The following is a 12,883-nucleotide window of genomic DNA, read 5'->3' on the forward strand; positions in this document are numbered from 1 at the left end:
GTCTCTCTACCTCCCAAGGTAGGGTTAAGGTCTGTGTACACTCTACCCTCCCCAGACCCCACCTATGGGATTTCACTGGGTATGATGTTGTTGTATTGGCATCTGATTTACCCCTTCAATATCTATTGTGCTGATACTATAAGTTGTATTTAAAAGCCTGCATCCAAGATGTTATGCTGAAAACGGTTTTCACCAAATCATGGCATGCAGCTAAGTTGGTGTATGCTGATAATGCCCTTTTGGTGGGAGGATCCGTTTTGTGCTGCATGAAACGTGAGCTATGCCTATGTGAGGGACCGGTTCATAACTTGGGCTAAAATTTGAACCCGTTGCTAGAGGCCGATCTAAGATGTGTAATAGGAGTGCACAATTTACTTGTGTTCATAATACACAGCGGAAAATAAAAATAATTTTGCATAATTTACTTTGTGTTTAAAATTTATTTATATCTCAACGATGAGTTTCAAAACAAACCAGGTCACACGAGTCGTATATCGAAATTTCTTAGTTAGTACGAAGACACAGTGATCTTTGCTATCAAATCCGTGATCAAAGGAACTGGCAAATAAATTGGATTACAAACACTTCTAAAAATTTCTCAAAAATCCCAACTCAATAAGCGATGTGACTCTCTCTTGGTTTGTTGTAATACTCGCACGCTTTCAACACAATGTTCTTTTCATAAGAGAATTGTTATGGAACTTTTTCATTACTCTTTATATAGCATTACTTATGAATTGGAGTAGAAGTTTTTGAAGTTCTCTGCGTAAATATCAGAATCCCTTTCTCAATGGGGAAGTGAGCACTGGCACTGCCGAATCTTTATGGACTTTAATTCCAATTAAGTTTGGCTTTACTTATAATTTTCATTTGGAAAACATAAATCCCATTAGGAATGGGTAAGTGACTTTCACAAGTCCTCATGGACTTTCGTTGCTGTACATGTGCAGCATATTACCAAACTTCCTTTTATGATTCGGTGTTAACATGAAAATATTCAGTATAATTCCATAAGTGGGGTTCGAAAAGGATAGTTTATACAACCCTATCTCTATCTTGGAAGGTAGAGACGTTAATCTAATAGATCCTTGGCTCAAAGAAAGCATTTCAAAACAGTTCTAAACGCATGACAAATAATAAAGGAAGCATGACAAATAATAAGAAAGTGAAGAAGTCATGACAAATAAGAAGGAAAGCATGACAAAGTATTTTGCACTCGGAATGGTAACAACAAGAAGAGAATATGATAACTGCAGTACAAAGAACAACAAATAGTAACATAAATCATAAAACAAGAAATTAAGAGACTAATACTATTACTACTGGTATTGGAAACTAAGAAACAACACTTAACTCCCTACTAACCTCTGTCCAAATATATGTTCTCCATAACCTTCTATCTTAATACGTGTCCTTCATAACTTCCTATCTAAGGTCATGTCCTCGATAAGCTGAAGATCTGTCATGTCGCGTCTAATCATCTTTCCTCAATACTTCTTTGAACTACCTCTACCTCTCTTCAAGCCTATTATGTCAATCTTTCACACCTCCGCATTGGAACATTTGTGCATCTCATCTTCACATGCGCGAATCATCTTAGCCTCACTTCCCTCATCTTGTCTACTACAGGAGTCACTCCCACCTTGTCCCGGATATCTTCACTTCTGATCTTATCTCTCCCAGTATGCACACACATTCATCTTAGCATCCGTATTTTTGCAACTTTCATCTTCTGAACATGCGAGTTCTCGACTGGCCAACCCTCCGCCCTATAAAACATAGTAGGTTTAACCACTACTTTACAAAATTTACCTTTAAGTTTTAGTGGCATATTTTTATCACACAAGACTACATATGTGAGCCTCCATTTCATCCACCTTGTACCAATATGATGTGTGACATCAAAAGTTCAAGTTCTTTTACTCATACCCAAACTTAGCACTACATCTTTTATCATCTAAAATAAGTCATGAAAAGTTTGTGGCTATAAATCATCTGATTGTGGAGAAATGAAAAGTTTGAAATTAAATTTTGCCACCAAATATAAGAAGACATCATTCTATTTGAACTAATTATAAAGAAGAAGAAGCCTAAACTAGAGGGGTGTCAATGGTTTTCGAAAAATCAACTTATCCGATCGGATCGGACCGGACCATACCGTACCGTATCAAGCCGACTTTTAGGTTTCTTTAATAAAACCGACACCGAATAATTGGGTTGGTTTTTAATTTTATAAAAATAAACTGAAAAAATACCAAACCGTACCGAATATATTTACATGTGTAAAATATATTCTATATATTAGATTTAAATATAATAAAATATTAAAATTTTCGTCTTGGGTTCGGGATGATGAAATAATTAACACCTAAAGTTCCAAGGCATTCCAATGATCTTGGATAGAAAGCTTCAAAATATTGGATATTTTTCCTCTCATATGATTTTAAATTTCTCTTATTAGATACTTAATTTTAGTAGTCTCTGTTCTTGAGTCTCATCTTGATTTAGTTTTGCCCCTCGTGCGATATAAATTATACTTTTTGTTTTTGCTTAACATTGTTTTACACTACCGTAAAATAGTGGGATCAATTTTTATCCTTGTCTTCTTTCATGTTTTCTAGATTCATCACCTTTTAAAAAGTAAAAATGTCTAGAATTTTTGCCTTAATCCTATAGAAGTATGCATGTGTTTTAAACTTTTACTAATGACTATGACATGGTGTTGTTTTGTTAAAAAATAAAAAATAAATTAAAAAAAAAAAAAAACGAACCGTACTGATACCCAAGAGAAACCGAGATGATGAGACGGTTTCGGAAAGTCTAATTTTGGTTCTACAAAATGAAATAACTGAAAAATTAGTATGGTATAAATTTTATAAAATAATCGCCTAAACCGTACCATTGGCACCCCTAACTGGAATAAAACAAGTCCTTGTATCATTTATGTCTGCACACTTAACAAAATGAGAGAACAGAGGACGGTTTAAGTGAAATTCCCCACATTTTCTTGATTATCTGACAACAAAAAGTATAACACGTTCTCGCTTCGATTTTCTTGATTCCACACATTCTCGCTCCCATTTTCTTGATTCCACACATTTATTTTGAAAATTCTGCTACAAGAAATTATGTCGAATCCCAAAAAGTCTACTTCAAGTCTATCATTAGATAGTGGTTCTTCATCTCCCTCTACCCTAGCTAACCCCCGCGCCAAATGTGACGGTGCCTTCCTTTCGATGTTTTTCGGTCCTTCAGATCGGACAAATCTAGTCACACTGACGCAATTCTCCGGTGATCAAAACAACCTAACATAAAAACTTACACACGTCTCTGAGGATGATAGAGACACATGGATTAACAATTGCGTATTTGAAGTCGATGTTTACAAGGAAGATGCCGTCGGCGGGATGTGTGCGTATTTACTTTTTCTTTTTTCGAACATGGTCTTTAAAAGATTTAAGGAAGTGACAGATTATTGGATGGGTAAGCTCGTGCTGCCGTTGTCCCTCCTACGATCTTCTCGATCATAATTACAATAGAGAAAAGTACATTTTTTATGATTTATATCATTTTGGGTTAATGATTAATTAATGGTTCGGACTTAGGATACGTATCCACCAAAAGGAATGCTCAATGGCCAACATTTTTCTCCCATATTTGTTTATAGTGTAGTATTCTTACAAAAGATAAAATTTTAACTTCACAACATACATTTAGTAGTAATATGTAGTTATGTTAATAAGAATTAATTTAAGTTAACAAAACGTTAGCCATGTATTAGAAATATATTTACTTGGATCTTGTTATAATAAAATTTATTTACTAATAGAAGAGTTTGATCTAAGTTCTAAAATATTCTATAGAAAAAGCTTAAGAAATTAAAATAAACAATTGAAAACTTGGAAGGAGATTTGCTACATTTTTAATGTTACAATACAATGAGATATGTAATTTTTTTATTAATTGAAAAGGTCAAACAATGAATAAAAATAAATAGTGATTGTGACTTTTTGAGAGGTGGTAATTTTCTAGTAGCTAAAAGGAATCGCTGGAGTAGTGGCGGATTCACCTTTGTTTAAGGGATATCGATTGAAATTACATTGTGTAGACACGTCCCTTTTTTCTAAAAATTGAATATGCATTGTATGAGATTGGGCTCCTCTCCATTTCCCCCAAGTTCTAGCTTAGATTAAAGACACATGACATAGGTTATAATTAACGGTTAAGATTTAATTGACTAAAGAAGGACCTTAACCATAATTCAAATAATTAATAATTGTCCATTAATATACTAAATTTTTTTCTCTCTTCCTAAGGATTTTTTTCCTACCCAGTATCTATCTCCTCCTTATCATTTTACCTGATTTTGAGTTAATCCTTTATCTCTATACATTGAATTATTTATGTAGCTTTTTTCTTTCGAAAAAACCAACAATAAATCTTCGTTGGTCATGCCAATTTATGAAGAAAAAAAAAAAAGGTCCTCCATTTGAACACAACTTTTCTACCGCAAAACTCTTCTTTTCTTTCGGTTATTAGTATTACAATATGCAGTCTAACGGGCAAGTTGATGAATTGTCTATTAACTTTTTCATTGTTTTCCTTGTTTTATATATTTTATTTATGACTGGAGATAGATACTAGAGTATAAGTTATCAATTCAAAAAAAAAAAAAAAAAATGGAAGATAAATACTGTTATGGTAAAAAGGATAGGAAGTGAGAAAAGTTATTAATATATTTATGGATAAGATAATGTGTTGCTATGATTGTGGGATTAATAAAATTTTTGTAGGCAAATATATGAAATATTAGTTACCTAAACCATGGTTAGGGCTATTCTTTAGTCAATTAAATTTTAGCCATTAATTATAACCTATGCCATGTGTCCTCAATCCAAGCTAGAACCTGGAAAAAATGGAGAGAAGAGAAATGGAGAGGAGCCCAATCCGTATTATATGTTGAATCCTCTTGATTTCTTCGTGTGTTTACATCTTTTTATTTTGTCCCCTTTGTGAAAATCTTGGTTCTACCCCTTTTCCGGAGAACACAAAATAATTGTATTTTTGAAAATTGAAATTAAAAAACAAGACAAAATGAGGAAACTTGGATAATAATTTCAATTCGTTCATGTTCCATAATAATTTCAATTCGTTCATGTTCCATAATAATTTCAATTCGTTCATGTTCCATTCTATAATATAATGGAATTTTGTATAATCAGTGAAACGGACTTATGAAATGGTATTACAACTTCGCTTCAGTGATTATAAAAAGAGATAATGGTCTTCTATAAACTTTACAGAAAAGGGTTAATGATATCTCAATCGCATGTATCACTTTTTTTTTTTTGTCTAAAAATATCCTCCATCCACTTATTAGTTTAAAAATACCCTCAACCTACTTTTTTTTTTACGGTTAAGGCTCAAATATGCCCCTAACCTTTGCGAAATTGTACACATTTGTCCGTCGTTAAAAGGTTGGTGCAAAGATATCCCTAACGTTTTTTTTTGGGCTATATATGCCCTTGAGTTAACGGAAAAATACCTGAGGCATATTTGTTCGCAAGAAAGATAAAGATATTTGAGCCTTTGAAATTCCTGAATGTTATGGCACAAAATATCATTACATTCCAAAACATAAAAAATATTTGTAATTACAATCCATCCACCATTGAATTACATCAAAATCATACAACTAAAAAAGCAGATGCAATTAAAACCATCTTTTAAAGACCGTTTTCACAAACAAGATCACCATTTCCCCTTTTCAAAAGTTTTTTTTTTTTTTTACTAATGATAATACCATTTTTATTTTTCAATTTGCTGATGATCTGAATAGTTCTTTCTGGATATTTTTCGTCTTCTCAGTCCCAATTTCTACACGATAATGGATGCAACAACTACCGCAATAAAACATAAACATAAAAAGGAGATAACTTACATTAGACTTATGACACATGTTATAAATTCTAGTATTCATTAATTATACATGATTAATGAATATCCATGATTAATAGAATTAATAATAATAGAATAGTAGATGGATATTTTTGTTTATCCTTCAAACTAAGATCTTAAAATTAATGGCTGTTTTCCAATTTTAAAAAAGCTTATTATGATTGGCCAAATTCATTGTTATACAAGAAGATAATCGTGTCTTTGAAGATTATTAGTGAAATATTATCGCATTATGGTGATTGTAGTTTAGTTTTGCTTCTTCATTCATCGATGAATTCTCCACCAATTATCTTCACATACTCGATTATCTGCTTGTATAACAATGGATTTTGTGGTTGAGTGTTAGGGGAGGCCTCACTGACGTTCCAACTATTTTTAGACCAACAAATGAATGAAAGATATTTGTGAGCCATTTTCAAACTTTAGAAGTATTTTTGGCCCTTTTTCATTTTTCTCTACCATTTTATGAACTTGGAGACTTCGAAAGGATCATACTGCACTTCTTATATCACCATACAAAAAAAAAAAAAAAAAAATATATATATATATATATATATATATATATATATAATAAGGTCAAATAGTAATCATGAGGAAGTAAATAAAAAAATTAAAAATATATGGAAAAGTTTTAACAAAGTTGGTGCTCTAATTTCTTATGGTAAACAAAAAAAAAAAAAATGGCTATGCCGGTGAACTTAAATTAATTGCAACTTGAAGTAAATATCTCGAAAGGAATTCTATTGCATTCTTAATATTACCATACAAGAATATAATTTTGTACCAGATAACGAATACAAGAAAATTAAAGTTTTTTATACTTAATCATAATTACAATTTTATTCACTATGTAATGCACTTATGAACGGTAATTCTTTTTATTATCAACATTCAATATTAGAGTTTCATTCTTTTATATCATCGTGTATGTATCAATTTCTTTCAATTGTCTTTTTATAAAGTCTGGTAAAATGGTAAGATGAATAAAAATTCTCAATTAGAAGGCATGTTTCTAAAGGGCCCATTGCATTCCTAATTCGAATTAGGGTGTCAAAAATTTGAAAGGTGGATTTATTTATTTTCTAACGTTTACTTTACAAAATGATGCACAGTGTATTAAAGCCGATGTCAAAAATTTAAACTTACGGTCATGCGTACTCTCAGAGTAATTCATATATACTTCAGTTGTTTTTTAATGTCACAAAATTTTGTTTTGCGACATTATCGTAATGTGTAAGGTTCAACGACTACACATAAAATTAGTCGTCACATATTGGATGAGCGAATTGGAGAAAAAGTTCAGTATAATAATAGGCAAAATACATAATTTATCCCCGGATTTTCAGATTAAATCCCTGTGATACACTCGTCGACCAGGGGCAACCTTTTACACATTCAAACTGTGTTTAAGGCACAGTTTAAAAGGGTTAAGTGTGTAAAAGGTTATCCGTATTTGGTCTCCAGTTTTGAAGGTAAAGTATGTATTTTGCCTAATAAATATTAAATCCGAGCAAGAAACAGAGTACCAATGATGCAGTTGGGTTTACCATAATGTTGGAGTTCAGTGTACTTGGGAGGATTTTACCCTGTGGGATGAAACTTTATATACTGAGGTAAAAGAAAGAGTGTTATAAGAATTATATGTCTCACCAAAAAGAAGGTATGTTTTGTTGGTGAAAATGATCCAATAAATTTACCTTTGGATGTGAGTGCAGTTCTGTGAAGTAGAAAACAAAACTAGAGAATGCACAGAGCCAGTGATGAAGTCATTCAATACTCAAAGCTGGGAGAAAAAAGACAACTCTTTTATGAGCTACTGCAGTCTAGGCATTAAGCATCAAGAAAAAATGCCTAGTTATTAATGACTTTTAGCACTGAACTTACATAGGTACACTACAAACAGAATCTATTTTTTTCAAACTGTGAATGTTCAACCAGTGCAGAAAGAGTTTCTGAATGAATCAGAGTTATCAGAACCTACCCAACTGCCAAAATAAATTGATGTGAAATCACTACTCCCTCCATCCAATTTATGTGACTGTAATTTAAGGAATCTTGAGTTTAATAAATAAAAAGATTTTGAATGCAGAAAATGTTTTTAAAGATATTTGTATGATTATAAATCACCTCATTAAGCATAAAATGTAAAATTTAAAGTTAAATTGTTGTCAAATAAGAAAAATGCTTTTTTTTTTTATAATTAAAATCTATAAATCATATAAAGAGAGTACTATATAGGCACTTGAACATAAAAAATCTGATATTTGAGTAGTATTTGAAAAAAAAATTGAAAAGGGTATTTAATAATTGAGCTTACGTTTGGATATGCATTTAACTTGAAAAAAAAAATGTAAAAGTTTTGTGAATCGGAAAAAAAAAAATCATTTGAAAAACTAGTCAAAACAACTTTATCAAAATTGAAACTTATCTTCAATGTTTTTTTCTTTTCAAAAAGTCAGTCCAAAGTATAAACAAACACTGTTTCACATATAATTTCTCTTTTAAAAAAATATTCATGTCCAAATAGGTTATTCTTTTTCTGCAGCAAGTTTAGCTTTCCCTATTCAATACCATATGGAAAAAATAACCTCGCAAATAATTGCAAGTATTGAAATTTTGAATTTTGGATTGAAGGAGTGAATAATTTGAGTGATAAGCTTGGAAAACAAGTTTCAAATCTGAATAGAAGTAATAGTAACAGGTAAACTGGACACCACAGTTTTGAAGGGGGAAAAATAATAATTCAAAAGTTGATTCAGTTTTCACATGCATATGTTGCCCCACGAGTATGAGTTGTCAATTAAGACCTTATATGAGTAGGAAAAAAAACAAGCTTGAGTTGAAAATTAGAACACGATGATACAAGTAGCTAAGAAACAATAATTGAAAACATGTGTACTTTTGGCGAGAGATTAATGATTGCATAGTAGTAACACTAGTTACGTTATTTAATTTCATCAAGACATGACAGCCACTGGCACAATAAAGATTTTCTGATCTTTTCAATTTTAAGTCTCTTAGTAAATATATATACACGACAAATACAAAAGAGTTTTGGAAATGTGCTAAGAAGATATGAATCCTGATCTTGGAGTTAGATGAAGTACAGCAGCACTTATTTCATTTGTCCATTGGTGGAAAAGGCATTTAGAAGTCCAGAACATTATGCTCTATTAATTGCTTTTTTGTTACTTCTTGAAATTGCATGTGGATTTAGCGTAAGCTTAAATTTTAAATGCCCCTTCATGTTGGCTCCAAACAGAGGTTTTGTTTTTCTTTTTTATAAACTTTTTAGCAGGGATAGGACGAGGAGGGGTTGGTTTTTATGTTCACACAAGTTTGGGGATCTTTTTTGTGTGTGTGATGTGCTTCAACTATTTTTAATATATATTCGTGCTTGATGTTTACTTCAAATCATAATAATTCACTATGGTCAAGTGATTAAATGAAGTAAGAAAGGATATTAATTAATCATGATTAAGTAATAGTAGTAATTTAAATCTGAACACATGTCATGCATCTACTGATTTGGTGTAAGCATCAGATATGGATAAGTTTTTACCTATTTTGGGAGTACCTGCTACATGTATATTGGGTGAAAATTTAGGGGGTGAAAAGTTGTTCACAAATCACACGTACTAATGGAACAGTTCTGTTAAAAGTAGTTTAAACTCTAAGCTCGTTTGGTATGATGGATAAGCAAAAATAATCCTGGAATAAAAATTTAGTGCCGCCTTATTCCACATTTGGTTGGAATAAAAACTCGGGATAACTAATTCCGGAATTAGTTATCCCGGGATTATAGTTTTTTTTTTTTCCCACATTGAGGGTGGAATAATAATTCCGAGATAACTAATTTCGGGATTAGTTATCCCGGGATAACTTGTTTTCTAACCGAACGAGCCCTTAAATATCCCCACTTCTTTGGGCTTACTTTTTGTTCTCTTTAAAGCTTTATGCATGGAGCATCATAACTCCAATTTCCAACAAAATACAAAAACAAATCAAACAACGACACCAGACAATTATCCATTCCTTTATATTATAATTAATAATTACATAAAAACATGTACATTCTGAACGGGAAAATAGTTAGAAATTAAAGATCTTTCCTGCATTTTCTCTCTCAATAAATCGAACATCTTGCAAGACTACTTCTTATGGCTTGAGACATCAGAATCTTTTTGGAGAACATAAACATGCCTGCATATAGAAAATCAACCAAGAAAATAAAAAGGTCATCAAAATTCTAAGAAGATATAGGAAGAGAAAAACTCAATTGAAACACCATTTTTCCCTTATACTTCCTCCATCGCAATTTATGTGGCATCATTTGACTAGGCACGAAGTTTAAGAAAGAAAGAAATATTTCTGAAATTTATGGTCCAAAACAAGCCTTACATAAATGTGTGACGGTAAATTATCTCATAAAGTTAAATTGTTTCGTGATATTATTTTTGGAATAAACAAAAAAAAACTATGACACATAAATTGAGACAGAAGGAGACTATTTGAAATAGGTCAATTTTACTCTTTACATAAACTGAAGCTCAAGGTTACTTTATTTGACGTTTTCCCTTCCATAAATTAATAGTTTTTCATTATTCTTAAGAAAAAGACATATAACCAATAAAGTAGTGAAGAGACGAAAAATTCATACATTGAAGCAACGTCTTCTTCTCTGATGTCTTTTCAAGACTTTATTCAATTTAGCAGCCATTTCTCTACGTGAAAGAATTTGCCCAGCTGGTGAGCTTAGGAACACGTGGCTTCTTTCAAATGGAGGAGACCACAAGCCACTTTTAGAGTAATCAAAATCAAACTCTGTTAAATCAGAAAATTTTGAGAGCAGTCTCTCTGACACTGACTTAGAAACCAATTGAATTTTCAATGGAGAAGAAATTGAAGCTTCATGATCTTGCCATGAACATGGTGAAGAGGAAGATAATGAGATTTCAGACATGGTGGACATTTCTTTTACTTAATTTTTTTAAGAAGTACCCTCAAAGAAAGAAGCAAAAAGTGAGGGGGTACATAAAAGCAGACTAGATTTTAGAGAAGGATATAAAAAGGAATGCAAGGTAAGGACTTGTATGGATGTATGCAATAATGGAGAGGGGAAAAAAGAAAGCGGACGTGGGTAGCATCATTATAAATTGAGGCTCATATTTGGTGTTACGATATCAATATGGTATATAGTTGCACTCACATACACAGTTGTCAATGAAGTGAGTTGAGAAAATTATATATGAGGTTTCAATAGACAAAAAAAGTTAGATCATTTCTTTATATTTGTTAAAGTCTTAGTGGATAAAATTATTCAGTATCTTATAAAATTAATGAGATACAGACAAATTTTCGATACCCAATTATTTTAAAAAAAACAAATGGTATATGGCCTTGTAGCCTTGTAGGGGTTGGTGAGTGGGCGTTACATTATACATGCTTGAACTCATATTATTTTGCTAAGTTTTTCTAATCTTAAGTTTTGGAAAGGTTAATGATTCCAATATATGTCACGTTTTCTTCTTGGTGGAGAAGTTCTTTCTTTTTTCTTTCTCGGTGTTGAATCCTGGTATCTTAATTTCCTATGACAAGTAATAATTAATGCCTTACATATACGAGAGTGGTGGTCCTCATTCTTATTCCCCTCCCAAAAAATTTAAAACTAATATTCCTCGAGTTCAATTTATTTAATGTAGTTTAATTTAATCTAGTTTAGAAGAATTAAAATTTATGATAATAAACATGCTAGTATAATAGTTTACATAAGCACAATACTTCAATCAATTCCTCTTCTTCAAGATTTCAATTGTTTGTGATGCTTCTTTAAGAATTCTGATATACTCTGTATTTCAATCAAACGAAAGTAATCTATTTATAATGAACTTCAACTTGTTTGGGTGTGCGAACAAACAAAGTTACCAGTACCAATTTAGTCGTTTTTTTTTAAATATGCGGAAAACAATAAGTAAAATAATTACGGTTTATAAGGTGTTGGGAAAAATGTTCAAAACACACTCAAACTATAGCCAAAGTTGCTATAACACACCTAAACTTTGCGGGGGTCCTATGACACCCCTGGACTTATTTTTTGTGTATTATTGACGCTTTCAAATGGACAAAGTCACCCAAACTCATACGCGTGTATGCACGTGCTCATAAAAAGTTATAATCAGACGGGTCCTTTTCATTTCTTTTCTTTTCCAAAATTTCAAACCCAAAAGCTCTCACCTCCCACTCAATTTCTACCCAAATCAGATGTGTAATCACTCAAATCATACCATTTTATTCTGCATAAATGGTTTTGAATCACACTTAAACTAAGTTTAGCTTGCAACATTGCGGTGAATTTTGACCCGAAATCGTCGATTTATCTTCAAGGTTGTGTCAAACTTTAGTGAACTAAAAAAATACAAGGTTAGTCGTGTTCCTTGTCACTATTGTACACGTAAAGTTTATTTTTTTCTATATTATATAGGATTTGTGACATTGTCGTCTGGATTTCTAGGGTTTGTTGAACAATTATGGTTTTTTTCTAGTTTAAATTGGGCTTAAGAGGTGTGTAATCTTATGTTGTGTAGTATTGCTGTTGTAGGTGTGTCCAATTAATTTTCACCCCAAAATCTGATTTTATACACTGTTTGGCCTTCTATTGTCACCTGTCTGAATTTAATTGTTGTTATTTGATGTGTGTGTTGGGTACTGATTGTTGTTGGCCATCTATTGTTGTTGTATGTGTGTGGTATTTATTGTTTGTACTATTATTGAATTGTAATTTCAGGTATGAGTGGGTTTATATTGGTAACATCTTGAGATAGTAAAACCATGGTGGGGTTTTGATGTTCGTAAAGTTTGGAACCAAACAAAGATGAGGCGGACAAATGCTCGAGTTTTTGGATGTTGACGTGGATAGATGTCCTTT

At 31.8% G+C, this 12,883-nt stretch overlaps 1 protein-coding gene across 1 annotated transcript; it reads right to left on the reverse strand.

Annotated features, from left to right (window-relative positions):
* Window positions 1-9,971: 9,971 nt before the first annotated feature.
* On the reverse strand, window positions 9,972-11,081 carry LOC132048162 (uncharacterized). Its single transcript, XM_059439076.1, has 2 exons — window positions 10,619-11,081; window positions 9,972-10,161 (listed from the first exon to the last, which is right to left on the reverse strand). The coding sequence occupies exons 1-2, from the start codon at window positions 10,928-10,930 to the stop codon at window positions 10,132-10,134; spliced, it is 342 nt and encodes a 113-aa protein (XP_059295059.1). The 5' UTR covers window positions 10,931-11,081; the 3' UTR covers window positions 9,972-10,131.
* Window positions 11,082-12,883: the final 1,802 nt, after the last annotated feature.

This window comes from Lycium ferocissimum, chromosome 2 (genome assembly GCF_029784015.1).
Source record: "Lycium ferocissimum isolate CSIRO_LF1 chromosome 2, AGI_CSIRO_Lferr_CH_V1, whole genome shotgun sequence".
Classification (NCBI taxonomy): domain Eukaryota; kingdom Viridiplantae; phylum Streptophyta; class Magnoliopsida; order Solanales; family Solanaceae; genus Lycium; species Lycium ferocissimum.